This window comes from Musa acuminata, chromosome BXJ3-4 (assembly GCF_036884655.1).
Source record: "Musa acuminata AAA Group cultivar baxijiao chromosome BXJ3-4, Cavendish_Baxijiao_AAA, whole genome shotgun sequence".
Lineage (NCBI taxonomy): Eukaryota > Viridiplantae > Streptophyta > Magnoliopsida > Zingiberales > Musaceae > Musa > Musa acuminata.
The window spans coordinates 38,190,930-38,211,218 of NC_088352.1; the positions used below are offsets into that span (position 1 = coordinate 38,190,930).

General features: G+C 39.2%; 2 protein-coding genes across 3 annotated transcripts; one reads left to right on the top strand and one right to left on the bottom strand.

Annotated features, from left to right (window-relative positions):
- On the top strand, positions 1-1,683 carry LOC103977650 (1-aminocyclopropane-1-carboxylate synthase 3). Its single transcript, XM_009393225.3, has 4 exons — positions 1-174; positions 258-389; positions 511-671; positions 741-1,683. Exons 1-4 carry the CDS (start codon positions 22-24, stop codon positions 1,681-1,683), a joined length of 1,389 nt encoding a protein of 462 aa, XP_009391500.3. The 5' UTR covers positions 1-21.
- A 12,647-nt stretch (positions 1,684-14,330) lies between these two features.
- LOC135581826 (F-box protein At5g39250-like) lies at positions 14,331-19,587 on the bottom strand. 2 transcript variants are annotated; one of them, XM_065150078.1, is made up of 3 exons: positions 19,408-19,587; positions 18,233-18,329; positions 14,331-15,475 (listed from the first exon to the last, which is right to left on the bottom strand). In XM_065150078.1, exon 3 carries the CDS (start codon positions 15,353-15,355, stop codon positions 14,597-14,599), a length of 759 nt encoding a protein of 252 aa, XP_065006150.1. In that variant the 5' UTR covers positions 15,356-15,475; positions 18,233-18,329; positions 19,408-19,587; the 3' UTR covers positions 14,331-14,596. The 2 variants fall into 2 exon arrangements, with proteins under 2 accessions (XP_065006150.1, XP_065006151.1); XM_065150079.1 differs by lacking the exon at positions 18,233-18,329.
- Positions 19,588-20,289: the final 702 nt, after the last annotated feature.

Genomic DNA, 20,289 nt, shown 5'->3' on the forward strand with positions numbered 1-20,289 from the left:
CTCGTTCCCTGCAGAGCCACAATGGCCCAGATGCTACTCTCCATGAAGGCTGCGTGCAACACTCATGGGCAGGACTCCTCGTACTTCCTGGGGTTGCAGGAGTATGAGAACGACCCGTATGATCCGAAGACCAACCCCACCGGGATCATTCAGATGGGCCTGGCGGAGAACCAGGTTCGCATTCCGTGGATCGCCATCATCTTTTGCCGGCTCTCTCTCTCTCTCTCTCGCTTACTCTTACCCTGTCGATCATGCAGCTCTCTTTCGATCTCATCGAGTCGTGGCTGCAGCGACACCCCGACGCGGCGGGGCTAAGAAGAGACGGCCGCGTCGTGTTCCGAGAGCTGGCTCTCTTCCAGGATTACCATGGCTTACCTGAGTTCAAGAGAGTAAGTGCTGGGTTCGAACAGATAGAGAGGGATGTCGCGCTTCTCTTTTGCCGCATGGTAATGCGATGCGTGCGCTTCTTTGAGATCCCGTCTTCACGTTCTGCACAACGTACGTCTGCAGGCACTGGCGGATCTCATGGGCGATTTAAGAGGCAACAAGATCGAGATCGATCCGCGAAAGCTCGTCCTGACCGCCGGAGCCACCTCTGCTAACGAGATTCTCATGTTCTGTCTCGCCGAACCCGGCGAGGCCTTTCTTATTCCTACTCCATACTATCCAGGGTAAACACATCATCTCTCCCACTGTTCATAAACCTCAGTAACTCCGCGACTAACATCCGCTAAACACAGGTTTGACAGGGATCTGAAATGGCGTACCGGCGCGGAGATCGTTCCTGTACACTGTTCCAGCTCCAATGGCTTCCGAATCACCAGAGCCGCCCTCGAAAAAGCCTATCAAGGAGCGCGAAAGCGTAATCTGATAGTAAAAGGAGTTCTGATCACCAATCCTTCCAATCCATTGGGCACGACGATGAATCGGAACGAGCTCGACGCCCTCGTCGACTTCGTCGTCGCCAAGGACGTCCATCTCATCAGCGACGAGATCTACTCCGGAACGACCTTCGACTCGCCCGGGTTCGTCAGCGTCACGGAGGCTATCGAGGGCAGAGCACACGTAACGGATCGCGTTCACGTTGTATACAGCCTCTCCAAGGATCTCGGCCTCCCTGGCTTCCGGGTGGGTGCAATCTACTCCAACAACGAGGCCGTGGTGGCCGCAGCTACCAAGATGTCGAGCTTCGGCCTCGTCTCTTCCCAAACCCAGTACCTCCTCTCGGCTCTGCTCTCCGACGAGGAGTTCAGAGGCAATTACACCGGGGAGAACCAGAAGAGGATCAAGCAGCGGCACGACCGGCTCGTCCAAGGCCTTGGGAGGAGTGGCATCAGCTGCTTAAAGAGCAATGCGGGTCTGTTCTGCTGGGTGGACATGAGGCACTTGCTGCGTTCCAACACATTGGAGGGGGAGATGGAGCTGTGGAGGAAGATAGTGTACGAAGTGGGGCTCAACATCTCGCCGGGCTCCTCCTGCCACTGCGACGAGCCCGGGTGGTTCCGCGTCTGCTTTGCCAACATGTCGGTCGAGACACTCGACGTCGCCATGCGGCGGCTGCAGGACTTCGTGGCCTCCGGCCGAGCCCACGACGACGGCAGCCACCAAAGGAAGAAGCCAATCTTGGGCAAGTGGATGCTCACCTTGTCATCCTCGGACCACAGGTCGGAGAGGGGATGGTAACAGTGTGAATTACAGTTCTCCACATCCAATCTCTTATTTTTGTTTGTTTCTTCTGATCAGAGACAACGAATAGACTATTAGTTCTTCTTCTTCTTCTTTCGAGCACAGTAAGCCAAAGTGCACAACGTTTCATGTTGTTTTTGACTTCACATCGTTGAAGTGGACTCTTCTCCTTCGCATTCAACGTGAATGGGTGTTGGGCTATGAGCTCTTTGTCCAAAGTCAAACCCTATGACACGATGTGAGTGGCAATAAATTAATGACATTAATTTATTAGACTTTCTTTTTCTGTTACTCCTCGAGAAATCAAAGATAGCGACCGAACTATGACACATTTTTTTTAAAATCTTTTCTTCATTCTTTTATAATGCATATATCCTAATTTTACTGCACATAAACCAAATTGAACCGAACAATTTGCTGCGACAATAATGAGTCCCTTTCCATGAAGCGCACTAAGACCGTGGCAACTGGCGATATATATATATATATATATCCGTCACTTTCATTTTTGTTATGATTCTTTACGTCGTGATTCAGCAAGGGACACAACTTAGTTTGTATGATTACTCAAAAGAAATATTTTACAGAAAAGGGATGGAGGATTGTAGTCGTATCTCCTAGGGTGCTTTCTGTTAGATCCGCGAGGAGTTCTAAGTCCTGAGTCCCTACATAATAGGTCAACGTCGGAGAGGGGAGTTCATGCTTGACCCCTTTGAAGTTTAAGTCAGTTTTGTAAATAGTCAATTCTATCCCCCAATATCTACCTAGGGATGGTTTTTATATCTTTCGTAGGGAGTCGGCTGCCCTTGTACTTGCTAGTGTCTATCGATATTTTCATCAGGTAGTTTTGTCTATTCTGGGGCCATCCTCCTAACCCTATGTCTTGCGGAGTTCTATCCTTACTAACAATTATCGCTTCGTTCGAATGGCGTGGACATGCTGTATGTCGCTTCGGAGCTGAGCAATATCGCTTCTAAGCCGAGCTGTGTCATAGTCGTTCCTGAATCGATTTGTGTCATTTCATACTGCTTTAAGATATATGCTCATGTCTTGCGGGGTTCTATCCTTACTAACAATTATCACTTCGTTCAAATGGCGTGGACATGCTGTATGCCGCTTCGGAGCCGAGTAGTATCGCTTCTAAGCCGAGCTGTGTCGCAGCCATTTCTGAATCGATCTGTGTTGTTTTGTACTGCTTCGAAATATTTGCGCTACTTTGACTTGAGTGGCATCACGTATGATTTGAAGTGATTGCCAATTAGGTGGTACCATAATATCCTATATCAATTATATATATAAATATAATAAAAGATCATGATATAGGTAGATACCAAATGATAGTTTTTTATTCATTACATTCTTAATTAATTTATGATTTAAGCATCAATCACATATTTGAGGGTATAAGGATTGTGTAATTTGAATGCATGAATGAAAAAAATCTCTCCCTCAAAATTTGTATAAATATATTTTACCTTAATGAATAAAATCACTCATCTTCTCAATAAATTTTTTAATTCTTCATAGTACCAGAGTCCTCTTTGCGTAAAAAAAAAACTTTTTTCCTTCGTCCCCTTATCCCTTCCCATTAGAACTTATTCCACTACTATCACTACAATAATAAACCCTTGGTGATCTGTACCTATATTGGAGTTTCTCGAGGGCACCTACTCCCTCATCTTTCTTGCCGTCGACAAGCTCTTTGTCGTCGATGGCTTCATCCTTGTCACTAAGGTTTTCTTCAGATATCCATCGTGACTCCCACGACTCTGTTCATCGCAACTCCCCGATGTTGTCGCTTACTATTGCTGCCACAAAAAGCCATCTCTTTCACTCCATCAACTTCTCTTGCGATCACAGACGTCGTCATCACCCTCACTAGTACTATCGTTCAATGCCACACCTGGTTGTCAACCTTTTTATAAGCCATAAATATTGCCATTGACATCGCTTAGTGCAGCGGATTAAAACTTCGATTTTAACAAAATCTTTCGTACGTTAAGAACGAAACTTGAGAAATTTAACTTGAAGGCGTATTCTTAAAGTTGCGCAGCAAGAGTAATAAGGAACTAAAGCAGTAAGAAGATTTGCAGTAATGTAAATGACAATAATAAAAAGCAAACCAGAGATTACGCCGATTTTTAGAGTGGTTCGGTCAAATGACCTACTCCACTTGCGAGGCCCCTCTTCGATGAGGCTCCCACCTTCCACTAGCAAGTCTCTTGAAATGGAAGGGTAAACACCCCTCTTACAACCTTTTACAAGCAGCTCAACCTCTTACAAATTTTCAATAAGAAAGAAGGAGGAGAACTCTCTAGCAAATTGAAAACAAGACTTGCTAAGACTTTCTAAGACTTTTCTCTTAATCAAAATGCTTCTCAAAAGTTGTAACCTCAGCTGAGATTTGAGGGGTATTTATAGGCCTCAAGAGGATTCAAATTTTGGGCTCCAAAATTTGAATTCTCTTAGGGTTCCCGGTGCTGGAGGTTCCACCGCCCAGCCAGGCGGTGCCACCGCCCAGCGCTCGGGTGCTGGACGGTGCAACCGCCCAGCCAAGGAGGTGTCACCGCCCAGCCAGGCGGTTCCACCGCCTGGCTTTCCGATTCATTGGTTTGGCTTAATTTTCGCCCAAACCAAATCTGACCTTGGGCCCAGTTGGCCCCTAACCAGGATATAGGATTATCTCTTAATCCTAATCCTAATTACAGGTGAACTACATAACACAAAAAAACATCCTAAGCAAGTGTTTTAACCGCGAACGTCGAGTCTTGTTCCGGCGAGCTTTCCGACGAACTTCTTCCGACGGACTCCCTACAAGCTCCCAATCTTTGTGATGACTTTAACGAGTAGCCGAGCCTTCTTGGTGATCTCCGCGAGCCTCCGACGATTTCTTCGGCGAACTTCTGACACGTTCCCGATTTCTTCTCGGATGGTTCCGGCAGCATCTCCGATGATTCTTCGGTCTCTTAAACGTCCATCGAGCTCGACTCCGGTATCCTTGCTTTATGTTTTCTGGTTATCGTAGTTAATCCTGCACACTTAACTCAATAATATGGATTAGATCAATTAACCCACCAATTGATTATATCATCAAAATCCGAGATTCAACAATCTCCCCCTTTTTGATGATGACAATCAATTGATGACGGAGTTAAACATAACTCCCCCTATCTATATGCCATATTATGAGAAGATAAAAACACTTGAATTCCATCCCATTGGATTCAAGCATAACCCGATAAGTTCTAATCGTGGAACTTTATCGTTATCCTCATTAAACAATAGTAAGTACGAAACTTCGATGAAAATCATAAGTTAAATGATACGGGACGAGTTTTGCTACGATAGAAGATAAAGATTTTCAATATAAATTTCATGATATCAATCTTGTGATATTTTCAAGGATTTGCAAGTCATATAAGACATTCATATCACACAAAAGATAAACATTTTCAATATAAATTTCATGATATCAATCTTGTGATATTTTCAAGGATTTGCAAGTCATATAAGACATTCATATCACACAAGTTTTTGTAATTCATATTAGCCATGCTATCGTTCTGGTGTAAGTCATCACTTTTCCCCCTTTGTCATCAACAAAAAGAGACAAGCCAGCTAATTGATGATCATAGAAAAAGGTTTAGCATTTATCAAAGTTCATCATTCAAATTTGTCAGAAATAGTTTATCCAAAAGACATCATCATCTATGCAGATTAAGACAGTAGTTATCTAAAGGAAAGATCAGTTATCGTACAATCGATAACAAATATGAACTTTTTTTTTTTTTTAAAAGCAAACAGGACAGAATAAAAAGATACATCAATTTAATCCTTAGGAGGTAATCCACAGTGCTGATACATGATATCTATTTTTTCATTCATCTGTCGTAGTGTCTTCAAAATTTCAACTTGTTGATTCTGAATTTGTTCTTGCTGTGATTTGATCTGAGATAGCTCCGCCATAATGATATCTTCAGAGGAGGAAACAGGAGCTGAAGGTGCTGCTCCAAAGGGACTAGGAGGAGGAGATTCACTTCCCATAAGAATTGGTGTTTCGGGTTGTTCTATTGGTGTAGGAATTGGATCCGTCCTTCTAGGCTGCCTAACCCATATGCCATTGCTAAAAGTGCACCTAAGTTTTTTTAGCAGGTTTTTATTTATTATGTTATATCGATCATTTTGAATAGATTCTTCATCGGGTGGAATGCAAATGTCATAGGCACGAAGAATTCTAGTGATTAACCTCCCATATGGCAATATAGTATCTTTAGTCATAATTTCCTACATGTGTTGGCGAATCAAGTACCCAAAACAATTATGCTGACCGGTCATAATCCAATACATGGTTCCTATCTCTAATTGACTTACTTCGTCAAGATGAAATTGTTTGGGGAATATGATGCTTGTGATAATGTGATGAAGAATTTTAGAGTTGAAAGGCATTAAGTGTTCACAGCTCTTGGGTAGGAAGTCAAGGTTTGGATTTGCAAAAATTGTTTTCACGGCTTCGGAATAGGTTGCTCCTATTTTTTTGAAGTCCCATTTACCTTTAAAATAGCATCCCCTATCTTTTTCAGTTATGCCAATTAGCTCACAAATGGTGCTGTCAAAAATTCTAATGGGTGTTCCTAGAATGTAAGTGCTTAAGCTATCATTGTCTTCATATAGGTTGGCATAGAACAATCTCACTAACCGTTGATAGATTGGTTCATCTATTTGTAGTAGAGGTAGAGCTTCTAGTTGAGCAAACCACTTAATGGGATCTAAGTCCTCTAGTTCATCCAAATCAACGTATTTTCCCTTATGGACACATCGTGTTTCAAATTTTGGAAAGCTAAGGGCTACCTCTTTTGATCTAAAAAGGTCATGGTTATATGAATCTCCTTCAATCCTTATTCCTTTTGATCTCTTTGGAGCCATTTTCTAGACAAGATGATGATCAAATTGTGAAAAATAAGCAAGAGAAAGAGAAAAGAAAGGAGGGATTTCAAGTGTTACCTTGTGGAGATTATGTTGAGAGATGGAAAGCTTGGACCACCAAGAATCCTTCTCCAATGTTTCTAAGAGTTAGAATGAGGGTTAGAGGGAATGGGAGAGGGTTTTGGAGAGGTCTTTCTTCAGGTTGGGGGCGGTGTCACCGCCGGCCCTAACCCCTCGGGTTAAAAGGGTGACTCGGTCGGTGTCACCGCCAAACTGGTCGGTGTCACCGCCGGATCTGGCGGTGCCACCGCTGGCATCACGCGGAGGAAAGAAAAAAATTTTCTTCCTTCCTTTTGTTTAGCTTCTTCCCTCAAGATCATAATTTATACTTTAATGGATCATTTTGAATTGAAGAAGAAGGAAGAATTCAAATTCATAAACGAAGGGAAAAGAACGAGTCCTTTTTGTGAAGTTCATTTTAGGAACAATTTAGCATGCCTAATTCCCTTCGGATGAATTCAAATTGGTCTTCATTCAAATCTTTTGTAAATATATCTGCTAATTGATGCTTTGTGTCAATGAATTCTAGAACAACATCATTGTTAAGAACATGATTGCGTATGAAATGATGCCTAACGTCGATGTGCTTAGTTCTAGAGTGCTGAATTGGATTTTTAGTAAGACATATGGCACTAGTATTATCGCATTTTATGGGAATATTTTCAAGGTGAATTCCATAGTCTTCTAATGTATTTTTCATCCAAATTACTTGTGCACAACATGCATTTGCAGCAATGTATTCGGCTTCCGCCGTAGATAGTGCAACTGAATTTTGTTTCTTGGAAGTCCAAGAAACAAGTGCATGTCCTAAAAATTGGCATGTTCCGGATGTACTTTTTCTATCTATCCTGCATCCGCCAAAATCGGCATCTGCATAAGCTATTAGATCGAATTTTTCAGATTTTGGATACCACAATCCTAAATTTGAAGTTCCTTTAAGATACCTAAATATTCTTTTAACACTCTTAAGATGAGATAATTTAGGATTAGATTGAAACCTAGCGCAAAGTCCTACACTAAACATAATATCCGGTCTAGTCGCAGTGAGGTAGAGTAGACTACCTATCATTCCCCTATATGTTTTTTGATCGAAACTTTCACCAGTTTCATCCATATCTAACTTAGTCGCAGTACTCATAGGGGTGTTTATTGCTTTTGAATTATCCATGTTAAATCGTTTTAACAATTCTAACGTATATTTGGATTGGTTAAGAAATATACCATCACTAAGTTGTTTGATTTGTAATCCCAAAAAGAAAGTTAATTCACCCATTAAACTCATTTCAAATTCAAGACTCATACATTTGACAAATGATTCACATAGTGATTCATCCGAAGAGCCAAACACAATATCGTCAACATAAATTTGCACAATAAGAAAATTATTTTCAAAATGTTTAATAAACAATGTAGTATCAACCTTGCCTTTGGTAAAATTATTTAAAATAAGAAAGGAACTAAGCCTTTCATACCAAGCTCTAGGAGCTTGTTTTAAGCCATAGAGAGCTTTAGTCAATTTGAATACATGATTAGGAAGAAGAGAATTTTCAAATCCGGGAGGTTGTTCGACAAATACTTCTTCGGAAATAAAACCATTCAAGAAAGCACTTTTAACATCCATTTGAAATAGTTTAAAATTATTACTACTAGCATAGGCAATGAGCATCCTTATGGCTTCTAATCGAGCCACGGGAGCGAAGGTTTCTTCGTAATCGATACCTTCTTCTTGGTTGAAACCTTTGGCCACTAATCTAGCCTTGTTTCTAACCACGATACCATTTTCGTCTTGCTTGTTTCTAAAGACCCACTTAGTACCTATGACTAAGTGGTCACTTGGTCTAGGAACAAGCTTCCATACCTCATTCCTCTCAAATTGGTTCAATTCTTCTTGCATTGCAATGATCCAAAAATCATCTTTTAAGGCTTCGTCAATGCATTTAGGTTCAATTTGAGAAAGGAAAGCGGCGTTAGCACAGAAATTTTTGAAAGAAGAATGAGTTTGAACCCCTTTCGATGTATCTCCTATAATTTGCTCTTTTGGATGAGCATCTACATACTTCCATTCTTTTGGTAAAGAAATTTCGGAAGAAGATGCATTCAAATGGCTATTTTGAGGAGAGGGTTCATTTAAATTCAAATTATCAAAACCAAGATCATCATCAAAATCATTTTTCTTTAAATCGGAAATTTCATTAAAAACTACATGAATAGACTCTTCAATTACTAAAGTTCTTTTATTAAAAACCCGAAAAGCTTTAGAAACGGAAGAGTAACCAAGAAAGATGTCTTCATCGGATTTAGCATCAAATTTTCCTAAAGCATCCCTTTCATTTAAAATAAAGCATTTACAACCAAAAACTTTAAAATAGGAGATGTTTGGTTTTTTGTTATTCCATAATTCATAGGGAGTTTTGGATAAGGATGGTCTTATTAGGACTCTATTCATGATGTAGCAAGCCGTATTTACGGCTTCGGCCCAAAAGTACTTACGTAAACTATGTTCATTCAACATAGTTCTTGCCATTTCTTGTAGGTTTCTATTTTTCCTTTCAACTACTCCATTTTGTTGAGGATTTCTTGGAGTTGAGAAGTTGTGATTGTACCCATTACTTTCGTAAAAATTTTGAAAGTCACGGTTTTGGAATTCACCACCGTGATCACTCCGAATTGATGAAATCATGAAGCCTTTTTCGTTTTGAGTGAGTTTACAAAATTTAGAGAAACACTTGAAGTAATCACTTTTGTGAGCTAAGAAATAGGTCCAAGTGTATCTAGAGTAGTCATCCACAATCACAAAAGCATATTTGCTTCCACCTAGACTTGTTGTATCAATTGGTCCAAATAAGTCCAAATGGATCAATTGTAATGGCCTAGTAGTGCTAATTTGATTTTTTGGTTTGAAGCTTGTTTTTATTTGTTTGCCTAGTTGACATGCATCGCATACTTTGTCCTTAATAAACTTTATATTTGGAATTCCTCGTACTAATTCTTGAGATGAGATCTTAGATATTGTTTTCATGCTTGCATGGCCTAATCTCCTATGCCAAAGCCAAGCATCATCATTTACGGCGGAGAAGCACATTTCATTACTTAGTTCATCAAGATTGATGGTATAGACATTATTTTGTTTTAAAGCAATCATAGTCATGTTATGATTTGGTTTTTCAATAATGCACATATTTGATTCAAATCTAACGATGTAACCTTTATCGCATAGTTGACTAATACTCAAGAGATTATGTTTCAATCCATCAACTAGTAAGACATCATCAATGGAAAAATTAAATTTGTTACCAATAGTTCCCTTGCCAATGATTTTGCCATTGTTGTTGTCTCCGAAGGTAACGTACCCTTCTTCTTTGCTAGTGAGCATAGAGAAATGAGATGGATCTCCAGTCATATGTCTTGAGCATCCACTATCGAGATACCATCTCTTGCTCCTAGCTTGTTCATCAAGATTGATGGTATAGACATTATTTTGTTTTAAAGCAATCATAGTCATGTTATGATTTGGTTTTTCAATAATGCACATATTTGATTCAAATCTAACGATGTAACCTTTATCGCATAGTTGACTAATACTCAAGAGATTATGTTTCAATCCATCAACTAGTAAGACATCATCAATGGAAAAATTAAATTTGTTACCAATAGTTCCCTTGCCAATGATTTTGCCCTTGTTGTTGTCTCCGAAGGTAACGTACCCTTCTTCTTTGTTAGTGAGCATAGAGAAATGAGATGGATCTCCAGTCATATGTCTTGAGCATCCACTATCGAGATACCATCTCTTGCTCCTAGCTTGTGGGTTTGTCTACAAAAGAGGATGATTTTTAGGTACCCATTTGATTTTGGGTGCCTCAAAAATTGACCCACTAACTTTGTTATTTATGATTGAATTCTTTATAGTTCCTTTAGGAACCCATATTAATTTTTGTGAACTAATTTTCCTAAATGGGCATTTGTAGGCAATATGTCCGGATTTGCAACAAAAGTTGCATTTCATATAAGAGGAAACATGTAATGTAGGTCCTTTTATGAAAGTGGTAGGATTTTGATGTAATCCTTTTACAAATCCAATTCCATTTCTATTTGCGATGTGACCCTTGTGTGCAAGGATCATATCTAATCCTTTGCTACAAACCTTAAACTTTCCTTAAGAAGCAAATTTTCATTTTTTATTGCTTCTAAGTGCTCACACTTAGAGCATGGAGGAGTTTGAAGACTATCAAACTTATCTTGTAGCAAAGCATGCTCTTTCTTTAAGATACTTAACTTCTTGCTAACAGTTCTACATTCATCAAATAATTCATGAAAAGCGATAGATAGTTCTTCAAAAGATAAGTCTTCATTAAATAAATCACATACCTCTTCTCCTAACGCCATTAGCGCGTAATGAGCAACTTGCTCGGTGTTGGACTCCTCTTCTTCGGATGCGCTTGAATCATCCCACGTTGCCTTGAATGCCTTCTTCTTTGATGTTCTCTTTTTGGCTTGAGGACAATCGTTCTTATAGTGTCCCGGTTTTTTGCATTCATAGCAAATCACTTGGTCCTTCTTTTGTTCAAATTTATTTTTTGTATTATTTTTAAATCTGTTCTTTCTTAAATATTTTTTAAATTTTTGAGTCAAAAGTGCAATGTCATTGTCACTATCCTCATCACTTGATGTTCCTTTCAAGTGGTCTTCTTGTGATTTGAGTGCCATATCCTTCCTGTTCTTTGGAAGGGGGTTCTCGAGCTCGTCATGAGCTTGACATGTCATTTCGTAGGTCATTAGAGACCCAATGAGTTCTTCAAGAGGGAATGCTTTAAGGTCTTTGGCCTCTTGAATGGCCGTAACTTTTGGATCCCAACTTTTAGGGAGGGATCTTAAGATTTTAGTTACTAGTTCAAAGTTAGTAAAATCTTTACCAAGAGCTTTGAGTCCATTGATGACATCCGTAAACCGGGTGTACATGTCTCCGATGGACTCACTTGGTTTCATTCGGAAAAGTTCATAAGAGTGCACAAGGATGTTGATTTTGGACTCTTTCACTCGGCTAGTGCCTTCATGAGTGACCTCAAGAGTTCTCCAAATATCAAAAGCCGAATCACACACTGAAACACGATTAAATTCGTTTTTGTCTAGTGCACAAAACAAGACATTCATAGCCTTTGCATTTAAAGCAAAAACCTTCTTCTCCGATTCATCCCATTCGCTCATCGGAAGAGAAGATTTTTGAAATCCATTCTCGACAATAGACCAAAGCTCAAAGTCCATAGAAATGAGGAAGATTCTCATGCGAGTCTTCCAATATGTGTAATCCGACCCATTAAACAAAGGTGGTCGTGCAATAGAATGACCCTCTTGCATCTCGGAGTAAGCCATCTCTCTTGGGTATTAAACCAAATATGAGAGATAACCTTGCTCTGATACCACTTGTTAGGATCGGAGCGGCACTAAGGGGGGGGGGGGGGTGAATTAGTGTAGCGGATTAAAACTTCGATTTTAACAAAATCTTTCGTACGTTAAGAACGAAACTTGAGAAATTTAACTTGAAGGCGTATTCTTAAAGTTGCGCAGCAAGAGTAATAAGGAACTAAAGCAGTAAGAAGATTTGCAGTAATGTAAATGACAATAATAAAAAGCAAACCAGAGATTACGCCGATTTTTAGAGTGGTTCGGTCAAATGACCTACTCCACTTGCGAGGCCCCTCTTCGATGAGGCTCCCACCTTCCACTAGCAAGTCTCTTGAAATGGAAGGGTAAACACCCCTCTTACAACCTTTTACAAGCAGCTCAACCTCTTACAAATTTTCAATAAGAAAGAAGGAGGAGAACTCTCTAGCAAATTGAAAACAAGACTTGCTAAGACTTTCTAAGACTTTTCTCTTAATCAAAATGCTTCTCAAAAGTTGTAACCTCAGCTGAGATTTGAGGGGTATTTATAGGCCTCAAGAGGATTCAAATTTTGGGCTCCAAAATTTGAATTCTCTTAGGGTTCCCGGTGCTGGAGGTTCCACCGCCCAGCCAGGCGGTGCCACCGCCCAGCGCTCGGGTGCTGGACGGTGCAACCGCCCAGCCAAGGAGGTGTCACCGCCCAGCCAGGCGGTTCCACCGCCTGGCTTTCCGATTCATTGGTTTGGCTTAATTTTCGCCCAAACCAAATCTGACTTTGGGCCCAGTTGGCCCCTAACCAGGATATAGGATTATCTCTTAATCCTAATCCTAATTACAGGTGAACTACATAACACAAAAAAACATCCTAAGCAAGTTTTTTAACCGCGAACGTCGAGTCTTGTTCCGGCGAGCTTTCCGACGAACTTCTTCCGACGGACTCCCTGCAAGCTCCCAATCTTTGTGATGACTTTAACGAGTAGCCGAGCCTTCTTGGTGATCTCCGCGAGCCTCCGACGATTTCTTCGGCGAACTTCCGACACGTTCCCGATTTCTTCTCGGATGGTTCCGGCAGCATCTCCGATGATTCTTCGGTCTCTTAAACGTCCATCGAGCTCGACTCCGGTATCCTTGCTTTATGTTTTCTGGTTATCATAGTTAATCCTGCACACTTAACTCAATAATATAGATTAGATCAATTAACCCACCAATTGATTATATCATCAAAATCCGAGATTCAACACTTCGATGCAGAATCCAGATCTACAGATCTGAGATCTCCCAAAGTCAAAGCCTTACCTGTGACTTACCGGTGTCCTTGATCGTTGATCCCCGTGACCTACCAGTGTTCACGACTTATCACAATCAATGCCATAATCGGTTGTTGACCTTCCCATCAACCATAAAATTCGTTGTTGACTTAATTAGATATTAGATCTCTATCTTCTACCATCCATTAGATCATTAATTGGTTCTGGATTTTTCTCGGTGGATCACAATATCTTTTCAGCATATCTTCTTCATCTACATTTATTGTTTTGTAAGGAAATAATAGTTCATCTCAACCTATAAGAGTTATATCCATCAATGCAGTAACTCTAATCCCTTTCAAACTATTCAAAGATGGTAACTATGTATTTTAGCGAGCACAATTTATCAAACTCCTCTTTGAATATGATCTATTTTGTTGCATCAATGACTTTCTTAGTTGTTCATCAGAAAAGATCCAAATACTAGGAGAACCTATCCTACTAACAAATCATGATCACAAGTTATGGTTATGACAAGACCATTTTATTACATAAGTAATTTAAGCCTCAATCATTAGCTTTATAGTACCACTAATCTCTTTATGGAGTATTATAAGAAGCATGGTCAAAGTTACAAACTATTCTCACTATTCTCACTAATCGCTCTCGCACTCATATATGTTTTTTTTTGAATTAAAATCTATTTATAGTTGAATTTTTCTCTGAAGTAACTTGTGTTTCCATTAATCTACTTTTTATTTAAAAATATAAAAAACTCATTAATCACATATCATATCATATCTACTCCAACAAAAAGAGATGTCACAAAACTGTATCACAGCAATCCAAACCCTCCAAGAACAGCCTGTGAAATGATTAAGTGTTGCCATTCAAATGTCACAAGAACTAAAAGATGAGTAGCTCCTACGACCATAATGCTGCACTTGGTCTGCAACATTAATGAAGGTTGACTCCTGGGATCGTCAAAACACTTTGGTCACAGAAATTTTCTTGTGTGCAGACCATACGATGCTATGATCGATAACATAGAATGACAAGTACATGTTTAGGACTTAATTATTACATCTTAGAAGATTATGACTCCATCAGCAATGCTGCAATTTTGTTATGCATCACCACTTCATGAAGATGATAGAACACTATCAATGATAAGACAACAACTAGGCTTTAATTACAGTCTTCTACAATCACAAATATTGAGTATTGTCGCCCACTGACATTTCCACAACTCACCTCGATGCTTGTACTCATTTACATGCAACAATGTGTGTAGCTCAGATTTATTTCCAGTCAAGCATGTCCAAGAGCCACAAGACTTCATTCTCAGAGCTTGCAGCATCGCAGAAGTCGATCTCAATGCCAAAGACATCAGTGATTCTGAGGGCATTGTTCGCCATAAACAACAGGGAGACCCAAGCCCTGATTCCAGATACAAACGGATGTCCTGGTGCAAAGTTTAGGTAGTCATAAGCCAGTGCGCGGAATGCGTTGCCATCTACGTACCCAAAATGGGACTGGTTCACGATTCGTGCTATTTGATGTGTATCCTTGCGACTCACGAGGATGGACACGGTGATCATCCGTCCCAACGAAAGGGAGAATCTTGGCTCGACTTGCATTGTCATCTTGTAATCATCACTGTCCAGATGAACCTTGAGCGCATCAGGTATTCCTGGAGGTGGGTTCTTTATCCCTCTCAGGAGTGCAGTGCCAGAGACAGCTTCAGAAAATACCAGTCTCTGTTCTGACCAAAGGTCGATGTAGAATTCCAAATCATCAAAGGAAAGCCTTGACGGGGGAAGCGGCTGAGGTGGCTGGGATCTGGAGAAGGTCACAAAGAGGTTGTGGTAGCTCAAGGATGGAGGAGGTCTTTTGCAAATGGAAGGCCATCTCTTGGAGCAGACGCACTTCCAAAAGTAATCATCCCTGGCAATATCTCTCCATTGATGGCATACCAGCATGCAGGAAACTAGATCTTCACCATCAAGTAAAGGGAAGACAGCCTTCAAAACCTCACCAGATATCAGATCTTTGGTCATTGTAGATGGTGCTCAACAGCAAAAAATAGTAAAGAAACTGGAAGGTCCAAATCAAAATCCAAGGTTTGTTACTTTTATGATGCTGAGCATGAATATGGTGTATCAATACCAGATGTTTACCTGCATAGTAGAAGAAAAAACAGATCATGTTACCAAAAAGCCTGCCACAAGTGAGCTCCCTAGATCAACAACACTTTGAAGGTTAATGAAGCTGGTAAAATGGCCAGGTATAGATTATAGAAATTCAGAACTACCTGGGATAACTGTTACAATCTTGTGCAAAAGTTTGCTAACCTTGACAACAAGGTTAATTAAAGATAGGAGTTATAATGTGCAAGGTATCCAGACAGTGTTGGCACTAGTTTTTTAATTAAGTTCCAGAATCATATGGTTCTTGAGTGAGTTAAGGGGCTCATGACTGTCAGTCTTAGTATAATTGTAATAACAAAAGTGTAGGAGGGAAGGACTGAAAGTTAAGAAAAAAATTCTGAGTTGTATTGTATTTCATTTCATTCCTTTTAAAGATAACACCTCTCATGCATTCATTCACTGTTTTCCCAACACCATGATGTCATGAACGATATTTATCAGAACCAGAATGGATACCAAATGAACCGAGTGTTGGGTCAGTGTGCCATTGCTCAGCCCATAGGTCAATCAATTAGACCACATATTCTAAATTTAGTAAATATATACTACAGAAATGATAAAAATAACAGAAACTAATAGAAAGAAATATTTAACATTAACAAGATGCAAGCTAGCAACTTTGAACTTTACTCTGATTCTCGAGACCCTTTAAGATTTCTTTTTTTTTCCTTTTATCATTTTTTGACTGTCTAAAAGTCTACAAATAAACCCAACAATGACAATTAGAAATAAGATGAAGAGCAAGCTTAGTCGTTTCCAAAGCATTTGAAAACTGAACCAAAATAATTGGAATGATATGCTTTTCCAAGTTAAACTCAGTAACTCAATGGTAGGAAAAGATTCATCTATCTGACCCAAATAGTTGGGATCTAGCTTACTGTTGTATGTTCATCCAGTTCACAGAAATTGACTAGTTGGATTCAATTGAATTCAGATCATTGATGTAACACCCTCATTTCCCAAATACTTGCCACTTTATGACTTTGTTGTTGTTATTGATGCGACACCCGGAAGTGGACAAAAACTAAGTTGACTTATAATGGTCTAATGGGCGGGCTTAAGCATTTTGGGCTAGTGGTTTAGGCCCAATGAAGTTAATAGGCTAGTTATCCCATCAAATTGGGTCGTTATCAAAAGTGACCTAGTATTGGAGCATCATGAGAGGCTTGAGTAAGAAAGACTATCTGCGAATATGGGGCTAGAGGACATATCACAACGTGGAGTCGCTACCGGGCTATAACTCACCAGCAACATGTTGGGGTTTGAATAGTTTGATTCTAAGCAATGTTGAGACTTGACAAAAACATCAAGCTTTTAAGTAGGAGGGATTGTAACACTTTAATTTAGTCCATATTGAAAGTAGACAAAGATTAAGATTAACTTATAAGGGTCTAACGAGTATACTATTATTAATTTGAACTTAATCATTGTCCTATCTGGCTGAATCGTGACAAATGGTATCAGAGTCAACCAATTATTGGGGCATGGTAAGGCTCAAGTAGAAAAAACTACTCATTGTTGGAGCCAAAGGGCATGTTACAGCCTGGAGCTACCACTTAGCTATGCCTCACCATGCTAAGGTTTGATACCGAGACTCTATTGGTCATTGACGAATACGTCAATTCCTTAAATGGGAGAGATTATAACACCTCAATTTATTCCCACAGTAGAAATGAAAGTAAACAAAGACTAAGATTGACTTACAAGAGTTTGATGAGTGTGCTACTATTAACTTGGGCTTAAATATCCTAGGCTAATGATTTAAGCTTAATAAAGTGCATAGGCCAATTATCCTATAAGTCTACGTCCTGACAATTGACATGTCCAATACAATAGCTAGATTGAATTGCCAAGGATCTGATTTTGAAATTTTCCAATTGGATCATCCAGTCCAATCTAGTTCCGAAAAAGGCCACTATTCCATAAACTATGTCGAAAACATCAAGTAGTAGCCGACCAATCGATATAACTGCTATCACTATTTAGTATCTTCTGATGCATGTAACATCAACTTAATATTAGATATCACAAAACATTTCTACCTCACAATCATTCTTCTTAGCTATCAAAATATGATATTCATGACACATGCTTGAGTAATAGTGTCTTTTGTCATGTTTAAACAATAGGTTGCTGCTTGAAATCTTTGGTTATGCTTCATTCAAAAATTTAATTTATTCATAAATGATGCATATTCCAACAAATTTATGCCCACAAAGGGAGATAGAATAAAGGCATGGTTTACTATGATTTACTTTACAGCAATAAGACAAACTAAATTGGATAAATAAGTACCCTTTTATAACCAATTTAGACTACCTAAAACCAATAAAAGATAACATTAATAGCAAAAAAAGAATTAATAAAAAGGGTGTATCTATGTGTGGCTACGTTCTAGAAGCAAACTACTGTGTGAATGTATTGGTACATCATGATGGGTATCACATGAGATACTTCAAAATTCATATAGTACATGGGTAAAACCATTCATCTAGGCTACCTGAAAAATAAACAACAGTATTGATACCAATTTTCATATGACGAAACACCAGTGAAACTTGGTTAGGGTAATTAGCAAAATCGAAGAAGGGGGATGTAATGCACAGAATCATTTGTCCTTATTAAACTTCTTTCATTGACCTAATTGTATATAAAAACTTTTCAATTTATTCATATCTATCGATGACAAAAGCTTAGTATTCTAATATCAGCAAGGAGGCGACTTACCAACATTAGTGGCACAACACCACAACCTACCGAACAATTTTATCTTTGTTGAGATAATATTTATCCACAAAAGGGCCCCAGAAGGTAATCAATAAGGCTGCAGGAAAAAATAAAAATGGTTTTTGAGAATTTGCATGTGATCTATCAGCATCAATGAATGAGAATAAACCAGCGAAATGACAATAAGACTCGTCACTTGGCACAGTGACCAACTGCTCTGGAATAAAGATTGTTGAATGCTGTCTACATTTCAGGCGTATAGTCAAAAAGTCCCAAGTGACAGTAGTTCACAAGTTCAAATGAAGATGAATTTTTGAACAACACAAGAGTATAAATAGTGTGGATATGCAGAATACACAGTACTGCCAAAAGATTAAAGTTCAAATCCTCATGGTTAATGTTATGAACTTATGATCATTTATAATTATAACAGACAAGAAGCATAACCAGTATAGCCAAAAGATTAATATGCAAGTCCCCATGGTTAATTTTATGATCTTACGATCATGCATGAGGGTAACAACTCTAGCGCACCAATCCTGCAAAGCAAATATCAGACAGGAAACATGGAGAACACACCTTTGGACTAGAGACAGTTAAAAAATCTGGTCTCCAGATCACATGATAGTTAGGCTCCAAAAATCACCCTTACTCTATTTTTGTGACTTAGGAATCAAGATCAATTTGTAGAATCTAATAACAGACTCCAAGCCACAAGTCCAGAAATAAAATTGGAATAGCCTCATGCAAAATGAAATCAGCACCCGACCTTGATCGCATGTACTTCCACAGTCTTGTGCATTGCCAAATTCCAATTTTTAGGGCATAGAAATAACAACCAAAAGGCAACAGAGATCGAGAAGAACTAAACAGCACGTCATAAGAAATAAAATGAGGACTTAAAGCAAATAATTAGGGTGGAAAAGACTTTCTTTGCTTAATAATAATAGAAACCCACAACGATCCAAAGATTTCCATGGATAGGAAATTTCGCAACATAAGCACCCCTAAAAGAACTACGAACAATCTCCTAGCAATCTCGCAAACAAAAGAGACTCGAGAAATAAATCGAAATCGACTCGAGAACTAACCTAACCCAATTTCCCAAAACGGCAAGGAGATCACCCCTAAAAATGTCGCAAATTCGAACAAAAGAATGGACCAAAGGGGAGTACCCAGGAACTCGTGATGTCCATCGACCGATCGGTAGCGAAGAGAATAATCCGCGTCCTCCGTAGGGCGATTGAACCTGGAATCGGCGATCGGGCAATTGGACCTGGAATCGGCGATCGCAGTCGCAACGGGGAAGCGTGGTGAACACCGTGGAATGGGGAGGCGACACTGCCGTTGGCGAGGAGCCTGCCGAATTAAATCGTTATCCCACTTTACTACCCACGTATTTACTAACCATACTGTAGTCATGGGTCCCACATGAGACTTCTGTGGATATCCAATGAGCACGCTAGTAGGAATTCAGGTCGACAATGGGTGGGCTCGGAAATCACAAAGATAGGGCTAGGGAAGGGTCGTCTGACCAATCACAACCGTCCGATTCCTAGGCCTTCCATCATCCGATCAAAAGATTTTATTTGGGGCATTTTTGCATAATTTACCCTCTCATACATATGTAATTACCTTTACGCCCCTATCAAATGTTAACTGTCATTATTACCACAGAACATAAATTAATAATTCATTTTTATATTATTTTAAATGTGATTGAATCTTAATATGAATTAATATGATAATTTAATTTAATGTCAACCTAATACTAAGATATGAGTAGTGTATTATTATATAAAATGATAAGTCTCTTATTTTAAAAAAAATCATTTACTGAAATATTTTTTATTTTTAAAAATTCAATCAATTTTATTTTATTTTTAGAATTTTTTATTATACATCAATAAAAGAAGAATCTAGAAAGTAAAGACACCAAAGGAAGAGCCCCACCCAAACCCCACCACCATGGGTTTACGAGTGTTCAAGAGCCCATACCACAACCAATATCTAAATAGTAATAATAATAATAATAAAATGAAACCTCAGCTGACAAG

Bases quoted from the DNA above. Each gene is read 5' to 3' on its own strand.
- LOC103977650 (XM_009393225.3), top strand. From the start codon at position 22: ATGGCCCAGATGCTACTCTCCATGAAGGCTGCGTGCAACACTCATGGG. The intron at 175-257 runs GTTCGCATTCCG...TCGATCATGCAG, and splicing joins TGGGCCTGGCGGAGAACCAG to CTCTCTTTCGATCTCATCGA. The intron at 390-510 runs GTAAGTGCTGGG...GTACGTCTGCAG, and splicing joins GCTTACCTGAGTTCAAGAGA to GCACTGGCGGATCTCATGGG.
- LOC135581826 (XM_065150079.1), bottom strand. From the start codon at position 15,355: ATGACCAAAGATCTGATATCTGGTGAGGTTTTGAAGGCTGTCTTCCCT.